Below are 18,379 nucleotides of genomic sequence, written 5' to 3' on the forward strand. Positions count from 1 at the left end.
CTAATACAAAAGCCAGATGTTTCAAAGGACAAGTGAAAATGACGAATGATCTCAACACCAAAATAAAACAGCTTTTTAGCAATGTTTAAAGTACATTTCAGCATTTCTGGTGGTTGCCAGAACACAAAATCAGCAACACTTGTTGAATAAAGAAATAAAAGAATAAAGAATGTGTGAAGTTGCATCAGAATTGCGCTCAACAACTGAATTTCTGGCGGTGAAAGTGTTGTGTGTGCTGAGATTTGAACCTTGGTCGATACATTAAAAATAAATGTTTCTACCATACTTTATTTTGCCCTTGAGCATGACACTTAACCCCAGGTTGCTGTGGAAGTCTGTCCCTAAAAATCTGCACGTTCTTTTCAGTAAAAGTTTACATCAACCATTCTGTAGGGCGAAAGATAAAGAACAACAAAATAAATATTTGTGCGTGTTGGTGGATTTTCCATGTGTTTGTATGGAGATGACTTGCAGAGGCTTTAACAGGCGTTGAGGATTTAGATTGCTCTTTGGCCCTGGGTAAGGGCCCCCCCACCGCTCCTCTAATGGAAGATGATTCAGTCGAACGGACGAGAAGACAGAATCGCAATTACCCAGACTTATTGAACTCACCCCTGACATTTCTTTGGCTTCTGACTGAACTAGCACAGGAGTACAAGAGGACAGGGAAGTGGAGGAGAGATGAAGGGGAGTGGGGGGATACAGAAAAAAGAGAGAGAGAAGATAGAATATGTTAATGACAAAAAAGGCAGAGACACTAAGAAAATATAGATTACACAGAGTACACAAGCTCTAAAGGTCTTGCACCTGAAAAGATATAATGCAGCCGTATAGAAACATGCACAATTGGACAAAAACAGAATAAAAACACCGCCTTTTAATCGCCGCCTTTTTCAACCAACAAAATTATCTTAAATTGGACCGCCAGGCTGTGAAATAATTTCTGCCTCAGTCAACACTGTCACTGATTCTGGGGATTGACGTGTGCATGTTAAGCCACAATGACAATCTCTCTCCATTCTCTCGTTCGGTATCTCTCGCTCATTGTCTCATCACCGTCTCACTCAATCTTTGAGGGTAGCAAGATAATGAATTGAAGAATTAGACCTAATGGGACACAGACCAGCGACGGTGTTACAGGAGGGTGCAAAAAAACAAAAAACAGAGCACCATTTCAGTCCAAATTGCCCACGATGCCATTCAAATGCCAGTCTGGCATTTAAACATGTCTCACCCCTCACAACTGACCAGGACTTCCATTCGCCTCAGTCAGTCTGATTCAGCCCTGCTTGTTCTAATTGGTTTATGGTTTCCATGGTCGATCACAAGACAAGAACTCTTATAGCAAAGGTGGTGGCAAAGTGCTTTTCGGTAAGGAGGTTCAAGGTCACAGAATTCGACAAGGATTCTGTTATTACAATAATCAACAAGGGTGTAGCTGTAATTATAACAGCATAACCCCTTCCTTCAAAAATAAAATTAAATAATAAATAAATAAATAAATAAATAAATAAATAAATAAATAAATAAATAAATAAATAAATATATATATATATATATATATATATATATATATATATATATATATATATATATATATATATATATATATATTTCTACAATTGATCTTATTTGCCATTCACATCCTAGTTTAACAAATATCAAACGGGTCTCAAAAATAATATAGAACAGAAATAGAATTTATAATAGAAATATCCTAGTTGTGATATGCAGGTGTATGAAGGGAATGAAGAGTGATGACAGTATAGAGATTAGGTCAGTCATTTATTACCGGGGTACTTTATATCAACAGTGTCTTATAATGAAGATTACAACTGATATTCTTCAGGCATTGTACAAATGAAAATCAAACACACTCCTCTCTTGTGTGCAGTGGAATGAATTTCACAGTTCTGCGATGGCTGCAGTCAGAAAAGTAAATATCAGGTGGTGACACATGAAGCGTCTGATCCGCACAAATCCTTTACAGTGCAAATGAAATACACATGGCATTACGGTCTGGGATTAACTGTCTGCTGACTGCCGTTAGGCCTGCCACTATTACAACCTAATCAAGCACATGAAGACACACTCTAATAGTAGGCCAGTGCTGCAAACCCTGTTGTTCAGGGATATTTTTGAACTATATGTCTAATTAACAATGATAAAAATGCAAAAAACAAACAAATAAAAAATAGGAGAAGGATCAAATAATTGTGTAAATAGCTGTTATTTAAAAAACGATGGGGAAGAGATTCCGTACTGTACATTTCCAACTATATTTCATGTTTTCAGAAATCAGCTGCATGTGCTCTTACTCAAACTGTAGAAAGGAATATAAAATAAACGCAAGTTAGGACTGAAGTAATACAATTTATTTGATTTTCTTCAAAACACTGCTTTGATTTTCAATTTTATAGTTTGAATTTTTCATGAAAAAAAAATATGTAAAAAGAAATAGCCTACATTTACCTTGAGGTCAGTGGCCTTTTTATGGCATTCTGCCATGTCACTTTTAGATAATGTAATTTGATGCCAGAGATTTTATAATTAGTAATTTGACCTAAATATTTTGCAGGGACCCCTTTTAATATTCTCATGCCATCCCAGCCCCTCAAATGCTTGTACAGCCTGGGACACATAGAAAATTATGATTTTAACTGATCCATGAGCTTTTAACAGTTCACAAGCCATTTTTGTGATTATTAAAAAAAAATGTGTAACCAAAAAAAGCCACATTTATGAAAAGAAAATACATTTTGTAAAATATACTGTTTTAATGAGCAGTATAATTTAAAGATACAGTTATTCCCTTTCTTGTAATTCAAAACTGCAACAAATACAATTTCATGTCTAGTGTTTTAATTCCCACAGATTATAGGCTACTTAATCTCAATTAATATATATATATTATATATATATTTTTAAACAATGCACCAGTTCTTCATTTCTTTTTTTAACCCTGTTTTTAACTCACCCAAGAATAGATCTTTATAGAAATAACTAACCCTTCGCAAATAATTTAGTAAGCCTATCATATTCAGTCACCCATCGTCATTAAATGTTGTCCTTTAATACGAGCAGCAGAAGGAAGCAGAAGCAGGCGATCTAGACTGGGCACAATAGTCAAACAACGATCACAGCCTTTATTTCTAACCCATTGGGAGCAGAACTTGCTTCCGCCCTCAAGTGCGTTATTGAACGTTTATCGAGACACAGTCACATATTCATTCACACATTTTCATCTGTTAGTTCAGCTGAGTAATCTGAAATATTTAGAAAATTCAATCTACGTCTATTACAAGTCGAATTTAGACATGATGAGGAAAACGGTTCCATTTTTCTTCCAAACACTGTGCAGAGATTTCTCCTTTAAACTCTTTTTTGACAAGTGATGTAAAAGCAGGCAGCTTATGTTCCTGAATATTTTAAAACTGAATGAAGAATACGAAGTGCAAAAACAGGGAAGTAGAGATAAATAGATTAGTGTGTGAAAGATGGCGAAATAACGCGTTCCCCATCACAAAGCAGGAGAGCAGCTGTGGACGGAGCAGGTTCCGGTCGAGTACAGACGCACAAAAGAGGACTCCAACTTTCTCAGAGAGGCTCTGGAAGGGACACTGGGGTAAAAAAAAAAAATACCCTAGCCACTCTGAAAATATCTGAGGTAGGCTAGAAATTTATTCTGCATTCAAAACTTTAAACGTAATCGCAGGAAACACGCTGGGACCTTTGACCGCATATCAGGTCCATGCCTTACCATGATTGGCAACTGGTAAAAGGCCTCGTTTCAGGAAGTCCTCTCATCTCAGCTGTGGTCAAAATAAATATCTTAGGGGTTAGGTTAAAGGTGGGGCACGCGACACATGGAATCAGCCTGTTCTCTATATATACGCTTGCTTACATGCTGAACCTGAAGATATGATTAGTGATGCCACACACGGAGAATATCCAAGCCGGAAAAAAAAAAAAAACCCAAAACGAAACTTGGATACAAATGGCACTTAAATTGTGAAACGTTGAGCCTATCATATCACGTGCTTTTCATAACCAGCCCCCCTTTTTTTCTTTGATACTTGCTTTGTTAGCTACATATTAATTCGCCAACTTATGACCTTTTGCTGTTGTGTGTACGGGGACTTGACAGACTGAGCTAGGTGTAACGTGCTTATTATGCATTTACATACTAATTATTTTACAAAATAAGTGACGCTAAAGTGAATTAAGCAACAAGTGCACAGAGAGGTGGAAGTGAGAAAAGTGTTTAGGGAAGTGATTATTGTGCACATGTCACGCGCCACACTTGTCGCGAGGGTCGTAAACAATCACAAGCACGCGAAACAGGTGCCAATGGAATTCAAAGCAGCTAAACTCCCGCGAAGAAACTAGGATAACGCCCTGAGACCCACCCAGGGTGTTCAGACATCGCTACAGGTAACCCACAGAATGCGAACCAGGCACTGTCTAATGTAATTTATTGTTTCTTATTGTTTTTTTGTAGGTATACCCATTTATAAGGCTCCGTTTTCTCATGCTGCTTTTTTAAAAATCCTTAACTCTTTAAGTGTAGTATAGCCACCACGTGGTGTTTGTTAGGCATTGTCACAAGTAAGATGTCCCGGCACCTGAAGGGTGCATATACACTTACATTTTTTCATATTCAGAGAGGGACCAACAATAACTGTGCATATGAAAAAAAAGAAAGTCGCTATATTCGCAAAATAATTATTTGAATTTCTTTGGCACATAGCTTTTTCAACAGAACTAGCACTGTGCTTTTGAAATCATTTATTAGTAAAGCGGGCGAATAATCTCCCAAGCAATCAAATCTTATTTTACCAAATTTGAGGGACATTTAAAGTATATTTTAATAAGCAAATTATAACTTGATTTTTAACTTGATTACGTTTATTATAAGATCAATTATTAATATGATAAAACGTCTAATAATTATTTTAGCTGTTATTTAGCAAACTCCCAAGTAAATTTACAAAATATATGAGAGGAAATCCGAGAATAATTTCTTGAAATGGAATGAATAGTGTATTAATAATGTTATTCAAATAGTTAGCTTTTTCGAATTAACTGGAAATGAGAACATGAAATGGTAGGTTACAAGATATTATTAACGAATTCTGGTCATGTTACAATGTTAAATTGTTATAGATAGACAGATATAATCTGAACAGAAATTCAGAACTAAGCAATGATTAAGCGTGTTTTTGTTAGTTTAAAGAAATCAACCTTTCAGTAATGTTTACAACATTAAGATACGAAATTAAATTTAAAAAGACATTTATTTTAAGTTAAAGGAAGTTGCCTACAATTTTGAAGTCATTAATAGAAAAACGAAAACAATTTATACTTTTTAATCTCGTACCAATTCTAACTAAATCACTTCAAAATCAGATTACTTTAGTAGAATACTCATTATAAACATGCTAACTTCGTTTTAGTAAAATGAAGGTAAGAACAAACTGGCCATAACACAAAGTGAACATTTAAATAACATATGTCCCTAACACACACCAACATTTAAATGGCATAAAATGAACAACTTGGAACAAAGACAGTAAAATAAGTTTATGCATGGATGTAGCCTTCATTCATGGATTCCTGTCAGGGTTTAACAAAATAAAATACAGATAGCATAATGCATAATATTACTCATGCATATTTTTACAAAATAAAACAAAATTATATAAAATGAATAAAACAAAAACGAGTCAATGAATTAGTTAATTAATCTAAATGCAATTTACTTATTCCACATCAAACATGAAGAAATTGTATTTCTAACAATTCGTAACTGCAGACAAAATTGTTTTATTTGTTTTCCCCCTTTCGTAAAAGTTACTGACAACTGGTCACAAACCAATTTGAGAAAATGCGTTTGATCCGTGATGTTAATGAAATATAATCTGGGCTGACATGTCTGAGAGGCACTCTAAATGCGAGTTTTCACGGAGAGAAAATGCTTGGTATTTGTGAAAGTGAAAATGCACCTGTGGCACTTTCTTGCATTTGAAAAGCCAACCGACATTACACGTCTAAAAATATTTTAAGCATCATCACAGATTTGTAACGTTAGTTGAGGGAAAAAAGGTCTAAGCACGCAAAAACGCCTTGTCTCTCCGATTCATTAAAATCTTAAAGGTGGGATGACTGGAGAGAGATACAAGGCAAAAGCTTTGACTGTCAATGAAGCCATTTTCTCCAAAAAGGGTCTCAAGATGGGAGCAGCATTCAATTAACTTGATCCCATCTAAAGAGCCTTAATTAGGTTTGTGGAGGACGCCACATGCACGGTGGGTCAGGGACAGCGAGACTGTGTCGACTGAAAGGAGACTTATTTACGCCAGGACGATCAGACGCTTTAGAATTAAAGGCATTAAAACCTATCAACTCTATCCTCCCGGCGTTTTCAAAGTGTCCACTCTACTAGGATCCGGACCCCGACAGTTCCCTGGCTTTGATGGAGGAATCTGGATTTAAAACAAGAAGCATCAGTCACGCATCTAGACCAATACCCACAGAGGTATTGGTTTCACTTTTTGGTATTGGACCAAATATTCGGCGGTGGATTACAGACAGTATTGCTAAAATAATTTCTGCTACTGTCACTTAAATCGCGTTTCTCAGGTATGGAGACCTTCCAATCGTAACATTTAAGGAGCTTTACAAATCTTTGCGAAGAAAAAAGATATTCATTTGTATCATCGAAAATAACTGTCATCATGTCATTGCAGATCCCAGAGTGGTGGTTGGCTGGGTTGGATCCTGCCCTGCATGGTGTCAGGACTCATATCGCAGGCGTGCTATGACTGACCGTGTTAGTATGAGTGTTTGTGTGTCTTTGAGCTTTGAGAGCAAGACAGTGAGAGAGAGAGAGTTGAGGGGGGTGTGTTATCCTTTATATCAGGCTGCAAGCTCTATGATCACCAAGGCCGCGCGCACACACACACACACACACACACACACACGCACGCACACACACACACACACACACACACACACACCAGCGAGTCCATTCACAAATCGAGTCAGCGCGTCAGCACCTATTGTAGTGACTGAGCCAGTGGCATGTGTGTGTTGGAGCACAAGAGAGTCCAAAGACAACACACAGAAGGTCAAACTATAGGCACTTCCAGCCTAAACTGATCCAAAACATTGATTCAAATAAGACTCCGCTCTACGCTGACCATCATATCTATCATATATTGATAGGCCTTGGGACCTAGCCTATTGTAGATACTGAGGTCATCGGTCTTTTCAAGAGCAAACGGCACATCACCTTGACATTTTCCTGTGGGACAATAGTTTGAGCTATTTAAAAAAAAAAAATTTTAAGTAGCCTATATGCATATCGACATGTGTGTCTGTTCGGAGATTGCAACAAAAACCGCAAATCAAAGAATTTTAAGGGGTTTACCTAAAATCTGTATTTCCTCTGAATCTGTGCTTGTATTTACACATTTATGCATGAATATTAGCTCTACATTTATACATTTTTAATCAAATTACCTACGCCCTCGCTGGCACTGACCTGGCACCCGACTAATTGACGGGTGTTGTTTGGAAAACACTTTTGCCTTCCAAGTGTGATCAATGTTTGCATATTCCTCCTTACAAACAAAAAAATGTAGACTATACATAGACTATTCAAAAATATTTTAATTAATATTTAGAAAATTGTTCCGTTTGTTCAATGCAGATAACATTAATTTTGCTATGGACGTTATTTTGTCTGTCACGCAAAACAGGGAAACATTATCGCACTCTAGCTAAATAAATAAATAAATAAATATGAAAACATGAATGAAACTATTTGCAGAAGTAGCTTATCTCTATCACCAAAGCTTACTTTAAACAATGTAAACACAGGGCTGCCTAAGAACCAAAGTTATTGATTAACCACAGTCAACAAAAATGTCAACGAGAATCGGTTTACAAACAAGACTGAATGTTATTATACCTAGGCTAATTGACACCTCCTATACCCTGTGCCCTTAATATCTTCCTCGATGCTCCAGTTGTTGACGTTTCTTAGGTGCAAATCCAACTTAATTATTTAGAAATATATTGCCTTATGTAGAAAATATTTAAGTTTTCTGTACGTGTTCAGGAAAAGGTATAGAATTGCCAACCAGACCTCATTGTTTTGTCTGTGGGCATAAGGGCGCAGTGAAATGCAAAGCTCATAATTTTTTTCGATGAATAAGGATAAGTAAATGAAGTGTCCCCAGGGTGAGCTATAGATTCTGGAGACCAATATATAGACAAGATGCGCACGTGAACATGCCAGTGAGCACGGATGACACGTCACAGACAACACAAAAGACGAAAGACTGATGTCATATCAAGGCAAATAAAAACATCAACGTATGGCCTTAATCCAATGCACAGGGTTTCGCTATTGGTGCCAGTGTTGTTGTGTTTTATGTTTACCTTAAAGCACTATATGAGCCGCTATAGCATGACATTAACCTGATATGAAAGAACTGCATGAGCCTGCCTGAAATGGCATCATATGATAGTGTAATCCATCATATGATGTAATATACTAGAGCATAAAATGTTGAATATTCAAGATTTACCCTAGATGCACTTTAGAAAGATATATTTATTACTGATGATTTATTCTTTTTGCTGTATAACAGCCTCTTAACTGTTATGGGAGGGGACGCCTCATATTGGTTAGTGACATCACAGGATACACACAGTAGAGGATGAAGCAGCAGAAGTGGAGGGTAAATGAGGAGACAGGGATGCTGCATTTATAGAACATCACCGATCTAATGCATTGTTGATTTCTTTTAATTACCCAAGTTCTGGCTTTTACAATCCTAATATGTAGCCTAACTGTTGTGATTTGCATGTCTGATAAGGAATCTATTCTACGCGCAAGACACAAATAATTGCGTAAAATGCAATTCGCGCTTATGCCAGGGCGAGCGTTTCAGCCCTGACTGTAGCAAAAGAGACGGTTATAGAGGGCAGGCCACGGCGCTTGCGGTCTGTCAACCGCTCTATTGTCTTTCAACCATTCCGCGCTACGGTGAATATCTTGCGGGTGATTAAAAATCGTTCTAAAAGAATGCCCCCTTGTCATTAAAGCCAAAGCATCCTTGAAGACCCTTAGATTAGAGCCGTGTCCATTCCACTCTTGAGAAAGGCTGTACAACAGGCCAGTGGCTATTGTACCGCTATGGACCATTCACATGGTTGTTGTCGGGGGATCTCCATCATGCAACAATAGGCCATCAATATGAATGTAGCCAATATACAAACATGACTAAAAATATTTTTGGCCCACAGTTTATTCCCCCAAACAACAGAATTAAATTACGTTCACAATAAAACAACATAACCCACAATGAAAAGCAAATATATATGCATATATATTCGGACTGTAAATTAAAAAAATATATATATTGTTATTAAAAGGTGGGAATTCATGAAAAAATAGAACAAAAAACATGCCTTGTAAGTGGCATTAAAATAAGGTGGTTAGGCAGATAATATGCACCAATTTGAAAAGAGACTGCACGCTCTTGGCTCGCCACAGAAACTTCATAATGAGAACTGCAATCACAGAAGGCCTCTTGAGAAACCTCTTCAGTTAGAAAAGCTATAGCTACTGCACTTTCAATTGAGAGAAGCCATCTATACCGGCAGCTCCAACAAGGTGATGTCTTTACAAACGTTATACTAAGGGCATGAGGGTCGATGCTAGTGTTGATTTCGTAAAGGTCACAGTCAGTGTAGTCCAATGCTTAGGCTCCATAGGCGCTATTAATAGACGGAAGGATTCTAGGCTGCCTGATTGAGAATAAAGAATTAAATGAATCCGAATCACAATGATGTGCGCGATGCATTTGCTGCTCCTCGGTACCTGGAGAGCGCGAGACAGTAACCGTATCTGCAGTACAAGGCATTCAGCCGTTGCCAGAGCGCCTAGGCTCTGCTTAAAGCTTATGAACGAGTGAAAGAAAAGTTCTACTATTTCATTTTTGGCGCGACTATATGCGCAGATTAATATTTTTTGAAATACTAGGTTATGTTTAAAGAGCCATTGGCATCTGTCCAAAGAAATAAGCATCCAATCATCATTACCATAAAAATATGGACTGTTCGTGTCTATAGATGAAGAACTCTCTGTGTGTATTCTTTTCGTTTACTTTTTCAGTGTGCAGTGTATAGTGCGTATAAATAGTGCGTACTCATGATTCTGTAATAGGCTAATAATGCCGAAAATCTTTATCACTGTAAATCATGTCAAATTGAGTAACATTGATCTGAATGTTGAGAAACTTGAATTTTTCCTACTGCTCTTCCATAAAATGTCATCACACGTCAAGAAAACAGTAATGGTTGTTATGGCTTGTGAACACCAAGCACGCCATTGCGGAACGATGTTGCCTCCATCGTTTTGGTTCGACACATGGTATTTTAGGCTACATTACACATTTTTTCCAATTAATCAAAACTGCAATATAAATAATACAATAAAATATTTTCCCTTCTCAGAAAACTTAACGGAACTCAATAGTAGAAAAAAAATGTTAATTTAAAAAATCGGATTTTAAAATCTGTAGTTTCGTGAGTGCATTCGGCGGGTGAGTTGACGACCAAATCTGGTTAAATGATACAAAAAAACATGCACAGCACACATAGTTACGCTACAAGTAGACTTCTATGATTAAAACGTGAAGACCATGTTCAGTATGCAGGCTGCGTTTTTGGCACTGCCTGAATTTGTATTTTGGTGAAGCACTGTGTCTTTAAAAGTGCAAGGATGAGTGTTGTCTGTTACTCTCGAATCAGAGCCATGTGACTAGCTCTTGACTATTCTATTGGTCAAAGGCACGTGTCTAGGATACCGGAGTGTAACGTCACTGGGGGCTCGTATTAAAAATAAGAACAAAAATCCGGAGTGAAAGTATTTCAGGAGCAGTTAGGAGCCCCACTTCTCTGTCCTCAGAGTAGCCACTGACGTCCCGATAGTTGTATTGGGCAGAAAACAAATAGCACCAAACTGGCAAGTTACGGTTCATCAACCTTAAACAGAGAACATTCCGTGATTGGAAGGCGTAACTATGTTTTTTCCTTTGTGTCCACGGTGCGCAAAGGCTTTTTCTTGTCGCTAAAGCTCACTGACAGATTTTCTTGCTCAGTTTTGAAATTTTCCTGAAGTGAACAAAGTGGACGGAGTCGCCCGTGGAGTGGGGTGCGACTGCCTGAGTGCGGGAGAGCGATAAAGGGTTAAGGACGGAAAGTGGAAAGTGTGTCTCAGCATGGATGAGAATGAGCAGAGCGCAAGAGACGCGGAGCAGCGAGGAGCGGCGGATGAGTCCAACAGTGCCATACGACCCCTTCTGCAAGCTCCAGGGAACCTGCAGCTCCCGCACCGCATCACAAACTTCTTCATCGACAACATCCTGCGACCGGACTTTGGCCGCAAGAAAGAAGCGAACATCACGCGCGATGAGGGCAATCTCGGCGCGCGAGAGAATCACAACCCTACGGGTCCTAGCACGGGACAGGTGGGAAGTACTGTGCCAGCAGAGGGGACTTCCACAACACACACGAGCAGCGGAGGAAAGAAGGCAGAGATAGAGAGCGAAGAGCCCCTGAAGACCCGCGGGGAGAATGTGGATCAGTGCCTGGGTTCAGAATCGGATAGTTCACAGTCCAATTCAAGCGGTCAACTTAGCCAGCCTATGCTCTGGCCCGCTTGGGTTTACTGCACACGATACTCGGACAGACCGTCGTCAGGTAGTACGTTTTCCTTTATTTCCTTTTCCATGCGCCAGGAAACCTGTTAAATTTATGCAAAGTACTGAAAGTTCTACTCTGCACTATTTTCGACTCCAATCAGGTAAATCACAAATGTAGAGGGCCATTGTAATTTTAAAACAAACCCAATACACTAATACAAACCGCCAAATACTTGAAAACATGATTCATTTTTACTAAAGATATCGATGAACTAAAATCTTTTATATTTCTAAACATTTAGGCCTAATACTGGACCAGTTACGATGGGATTTTTTGTTATCTAAAAGTAAATGATACATGCTTAAGATCGTCAAATCAAAATGTTTTGAAAAGTACAAAAGTAGTTATAACAAAATTTACGTCAATACGTCCAAACTTATTGTTTTAGTTATTCTTAATATATTTGAATTTTCTTTCATTTCAATTCCATACCGTTTGCTCGTGGATTGGGAAAGATAGCCTAATCTATCTATTTTTGTTATCGTTTTAACGAAGGGAATGAGAAATAGAATGTATCGAAATGGATCTGCTTTTAATAAAGAAGTAAATAAAATATCACAGAAACGCAATTTTAAAGTTGAATGGTTGTACGTGAGAGGTTTTGCCCTGTGAGCCTTTCGTCTTTGTTGATATTTCATTAGCATATTTTTGACAATGGAGCAGGCCTCGCATCTACTATATTGTGAGTAAGCAGTTGCTTATGAGTGTTTGTGTGCAGTAAAGTAGCTACATTTCCTAACTTAAATATTTAACTAAAATTGTATTTATATTATTTCAAAACAGAAGAAAGCGATATGTGAGTAGCTATGCTAATTTAGCGCAAACTCGAGCAAGAATTGCCATTTCGCCTAGTCCGTCGAGTATTTTTTTAGGCTACATTTTAAAATATTTGGAATGCGGTCAACCACAATTGGCATCAAAATTCTCACCTCTCAGTTAGGCTACTGCTTAAAATAAAGAGGGAATGCTGGCTGATAACCTGCTTTTTTAGCTAAGAGAGAGCGTATTTAATTCTACCGTTCGAAGTCTATCATTTTATTTTCGTTCAGAGAAGTGAATCAACCTATTTCCTACATTGTAAAATAATGTCTTCTCGCGCCAGTCTTACATTTGATTTCCGCGTTAAAATGTAGCCTACACTAAAGTCAGCGTCTTCTCTTGTTAAAAGCACGCTGATTTTTTTATTACTCAAATTTTCAGGAAATTATTATTCAACTGCAGTCGGAGCGTTTTAGCCGTCGAAAAGCAAATTTTGTGTTTTTTCTTGGACTGCTCTCGACTAACACTAGCCTTAAACAGTTGTGATGTCGAATGGGTTAATTTCAAGTATGATCGCTATATAACCATACCTATACCACTTCGATGCCTAAAAAGGCTCTTTAAACAAAAAAAAAAAAGTCCAATATAGAGCAAAGCGCGAATCCCTCATTAATATTCTGCTTCATCTCTGAGGTTTCCCGCATTACCTATTAATGTAGCCTCCACTGAGCTACATGCACACGTAGAGAGAGAGAGAGAGAGAGAGAGAGATCCATACTGCTCACACCCAAATGTGACGCAAAATAAATAAATAAAGCCTAGGCTACGTAAAACAGATTCATAAATTATAACTCTGCGTTGAACATGTTTACAGCCCCCTTCTCTTCAAGACCCTACATGAACATACAGATTATATTGGTACAATTTGTGCTTCGTTCTCATAACGACCTGTTATTTCGTCCACACACGCAGGTCCTAGATCTCGCAAACCAAAGAAGAAAAACGCAAATAAAGAGGACAAACGACCACGCACGGCCTTCACGGCGGAGCAGCTTCAGAGACTCAAGGCCGAGTTCCAGACCAACCGCTACCTGACCGAGCAGCGACGACAGAGTCTGGCGCAGGAGCTGGGACTCAACGAATCCCAGATCAAAATCTGGTTCCAGAATAAGCGGGCCAAAATCAAAAAAGCCAGCGGTAGCAAGAACACTCTGGCATTGCACCTGATGGCGCAGGGACTGTACAACCATAGCACCACGTCAAAAGAAGACAAATCAGACAGTGACTGAGATAGAAAGTGGGGAGGGTGGAGGTGATGGGTGGGGTAGGTGGGGGGTGCAAGGTTATATTTACAATGCAATAATTCAAAAGAATAAAGGGCCAGTTAATAAATATACCAGCATTACTGACGTTAAATAGAGGCTATATCGAATTATGTCAAAAATACATTTATTGAATACAATTCTCTTATGAAATAATGGTCAAATTATTTCAAAAATAGGCTATATAGGTGCCGTTTTTTGCACTTGGGCAGAGTGGCTCTCTTAAGAAACAAGTGTTTTTATCGTTCTTCTTTGTCATGTTGTCACTAGAACCGAGCGTTTTCCACTATTAACACAACGGACGTTTATATAATACATTTATTAGTTATGTTGGAGAAAAAAAATGCGAAAACCTTGCTTAAGTCCAAAGAGTCTTTTCTGCTGCATCCAGGCAACTGTGAGTACTATGAAATGCATCTTATTTCCACGTTTATCGTATTTGATTTGATGTTTGATACAAAATGGACGCAGCAATCGTCGGATCTCAGCAGGATTTTTTAAACAAAAAAAGAAAAACACTATTCTTTTTATTGTAAATAAATTCACAGTCTTAGCCTGGTTAATTTTAATGAGTGAATTGGGGGGAAAAGTCGAAAAAAAAAAAACGCGCAAGAACGTCGTTAACAGCAATGCATTACGTTGTAGGTTATCTGGTTGGACTACCGTGTGAAATAGCCTAACATATACGAAATAACATTGGATTAACCTTCATAGCCTGGGCAAAACATTTCAACTAGGTGCGCTAAATAAATAAACAAATGTACCGCAGCGTCTTAAATCGCATAGGCCTACATAGTTTTTATAAAAGAGCAATATAATCATCTTTTGTAGCAAAGTATGTTTTGATCATTATAATGCTGCCTATAAACGTGTAGCACTGACAATGATTTCGCTTATGCGCACTCTTGACAAAAGCCAGGGTAAGCGCCACAACACATCACCCAGAAATATATAATATATATATATAAATATACAGCTCTCTCTCTCTCTCTCTCTCTCTCTATATATATATATATATATATAAAAACACACACAACTATGGAATAAAAAACAAGCAAACCAGCTGTTACTGTATGACAGATGTTAAAATACTGTTTTAATGTTGACTTCATATTTGTTATGTATTTATATAGATTATATTAAGGAAAAAAAAAGACTTTATCCAATGACCGGTGTTGCTTTTTATGTGAGAGTAGATTTCTAAGGTGTTTAAATTGCTTATTTATATTGCAATAACTTCTTTATGTGAATGAAGCGGTATTGGGGCCTTTGCATGAAAGCTGCAAATTGTCATATTAGGGCATATTCACGCGTGTTTAGAAAAGTTAAAAAGGTATGATCGAGATTTAAGTTGCAGACTGTATCCATATACCAAATTGTGGAGTTTTTACTTTTTGAATCTTTTTGTTTTATACCTAAAAAGAGTGTGTGACTATATAGCCACCAAACTTAACACACTTTGCCTTACAAGTTCAAGTGCGAACTTAATAACACAGAACTGTGCCGAATCAGAGAAACAATATTAGTTCAATTGCATATGAGCATATCTATGAATATGGCCTTCTATCTGATATACGACCTAATGAATTTACTCATCAGCGAAGATCTATCTATAAAAGCTATGTTGAAAGCTGAAATGAAAAAATGAGATAATACAATGCTATTTTTATTTTGTGTTTACAGGTAATGTTTGTTATATGTGTAAATAATTTGTATCACGTACGTATTAATTGTGTAATTAACTGCCTCCTGAAATCTTGATAAGAATTAAATAAACAATAAGAATAATAATTCTCAATGTCTCGTTAGCTTCTTTATTTGCTTCTACTATAAGATTTAATAACTATCTCGCGCTCCAGCCTTATCTTGCTCTTGGGTTGAAAAGAACGTGCCACACTCTCATCAAATGGGAGCTGAGCCCAGCGGACATGACGTCACAGCGTTGGCACACAAAGCTTTACCAAATCAGGAGTGAGTCGCTATGCACCATCAGTAAGGCATTTGAGAGGCATTGCAGATATCCACAAAGCCTATGATAATCACCAGCAAACACATGGTCCTTTGGGTGTTTTTTTTATTTTATTTTTTATTATTTCTTTATTTGTTTAACTTTTTTGAAATCTCTGCATCAGCGAATTTTTGTTGTAAACCTTTACACTGCCCCATGCACCATGATTGGGACGACAGAAACAGAGTCATTGCCACAGAAGAGCTTGATAGTTTACGGTTGACTTTATTCCATAACTAGCCTTTGAAATCACTCAAAGTATCGATTGCAAATTTACAAACACTGTAAACATAATATTTGCCAGTGTGCTTAGGCTACTGAAATGTTCACAAAAGGAAATAAATCTCAGTATCCCAGCCATGCTTATCCATAACAACATATTTATAAAAAAATACGGAATCTATTATCAAATTAAGAACATCTGCAGGACCGAAGAGACGAACGGGGAGACGGGGACTCAGACTGTATGTTTGGGGCCTTGTGTAAAGATTTTCACTTGGGTAAAAATAAATAAATAAATAATAATAATAATAATAAATATATATAAATATATATATATATATATATATATATATATATATATATATATATATATATATATATATATATATATATATATATATATATATAAAGCTCCCATTACGTAGATATCAACAAGCAAATTAGACTACATTTATTAGTTTTATTTAGACCTGGGACAGAAACGATGATTTTGGATAATGAATAGTCTAGGCCTACAGCTTTTAGAAAACACAATTTCTGTTAGGCTAATTTCTGCTAAAATATAATAGGAACAACCACTGCTTTTGACGAACGCATTAATTAATTAACAACCATTGTTAGTACCTATTATTTAAGACAACTGCTACGCATTTAGCCTTTTTTATTATGAAAAAAAAAAATATATATATATATATATATATATTGCAGGACGCTTTATTATAAACAGGACCAAAAAAAATTCAAAATCCAGAATCTCATAAAAAAATTACACTGTTCATTAAAAGTCACAAACATAACCTTCAATCAACAGACGAAATACATATATCAGCCTTTTAAGGATTAGCTTTGATCAAAAGCGTTCCGCAAAACAAATAGGCTATTTCAAAATATAAATCTGTAAGGGTTGAAGGCAGAAAAATTATTTAAACCATGAAATTGTGAAAAGTAGGCCTACACTTTTTGATCAAATAAAATGTAATACATTTTTAATTTAATGTAGCCTAATAGCTAAAACAAATGCATTTGTGGTCAAACAAAATCTGGTTAAATTCCAGTTTTATTGTTTATATGTGCAGAACAACAAACTTCATATAAACTTTGTAGACCACCTTCTTCGATTATTGACGGACCAACAAACTTTATACAAACTTAGACCACGTAATACAATGCTCTACCATATTTGCAGACCAACAATTATGTAATTTATACATCCAAAATAAAACGAAAGCAGGAGATTTGCCTATAAACAGACAAAGTGAGCTAACAACGTTTTCCGCGGCGATTCAAACTAATGTTTGCGGAGGAGCTGCCGGAGAGCTCAGCCAGACAACAGCACTCAACTACATACAAACACATAAAAGACATGCCCTTTTTGTATCAGTTAGGTAAGTCACTCAAACAATAAGTTGACTTTTCCTAAAATATGTAAATGATCTTCATTTAAAAAAAAAAAAAAAATCATCTGGTCATAGTCTACCTGTCCTCTGGGGGGAGGTGAAGGGGGGCACAGACAACTGGCATTTCCCATGCACTGACCTGCTCAATGACAATGCCTCATCTACATTTCTTTTCTAGCGCCCCTTGTATGAGGAAGTGATGCCCAATGGTTGAGGGGAGAGGTCCCTGACTGGCTTTCTATAGAGCAGAAGTATGTGTGTTTGTGTGAGCAAAGTAATGAGAGAGACAGACAGAGAGTGAGAGAGAGAGAGAGAAAGAGATTTAGAGACAGAGAGAGAGAAAGAAACCCCAAATGAAGGTCAAAACCTCCTGTCATGGCTGCAGGTGGCTCATTTCCTCTGCAAGGAATAGTCCCCAGTCCTGCCCACACCCCCTTCAGCTCTCGCTTTCTTCACCTTACACCCACATTTAACTTTCTCCATCGCACACACATACACTTTATTTATATATTTACACTTCAACTACCATCTCAAATTCATATTAGCTGCAGAAGGTAGTTTAAGTGTAAATTATGTGAACATCAAAATGCTCATCAGAAGATTGTAGGGTAAGCACTGCTAAGATACACTTCTGGTCACGTCAGAGTGCTTTCATTAAAGGCACCATTCATTTATACATTACCAAATTATACAGTTTCTCTCAAACTTCAAGTTTGCCTGATATCATGGCATTTCAGACGAACAACAGAAAAGCCTGAGGTGGAGGGAAAGTATCAGAATACGGATGTCTACTCATCTGCTTTCCATACAAAAGATCCACACACCCTCGACCCCCCCAAACTCCAAACACTCCCACTGTGCTTTTCTGCCCCTAGTTCTCCAAACGCTTC

The 18,379-nt window shown here is 37.3% G+C and overlaps 1 protein-coding gene across 2 annotated transcripts; it reads left to right on the plus strand.

Annotated features, from left to right (window-relative positions):
- The first annotated feature begins 10,432 nt into the window (after positions 1-10,432).
- en2a (engrailed homeobox 2a) lies at positions 10,433-13,836 on the plus strand. Of its 2 annotated transcripts, none has more exons than XM_058783649.1 (2): positions 10,433-11,781; positions 13,513-13,836. In XM_058783649.1, exons 1-2 carry the CDS (start codon positions 11,298-11,300, stop codon positions 13,827-13,829), a joined length of 801 nt encoding a protein of 266 aa, XP_058639632.1. In that variant the 5' UTR covers positions 10,433-11,297; the 3' UTR covers positions 13,830-13,836. The 2 variants fall into 2 exon arrangements, with proteins under 2 accessions (XP_058639632.1, XP_058639633.1); XM_058783650.1 differs by having other exon boundaries at positions 10,433-11,778.
- The last annotated feature ends 4,543 nt before the right edge of the window (positions 13,837-18,379 follow it).

The sequence above is a fragment of the Onychostoma macrolepis genome, chromosome 07 (assembly GCF_012432095.1).
Source record: "Onychostoma macrolepis isolate SWU-2019 chromosome 07, ASM1243209v1, whole genome shotgun sequence".
NCBI lineage: Eukaryota > Metazoa > Chordata > Actinopteri > Cypriniformes > Cyprinidae > Onychostoma > Onychostoma macrolepis.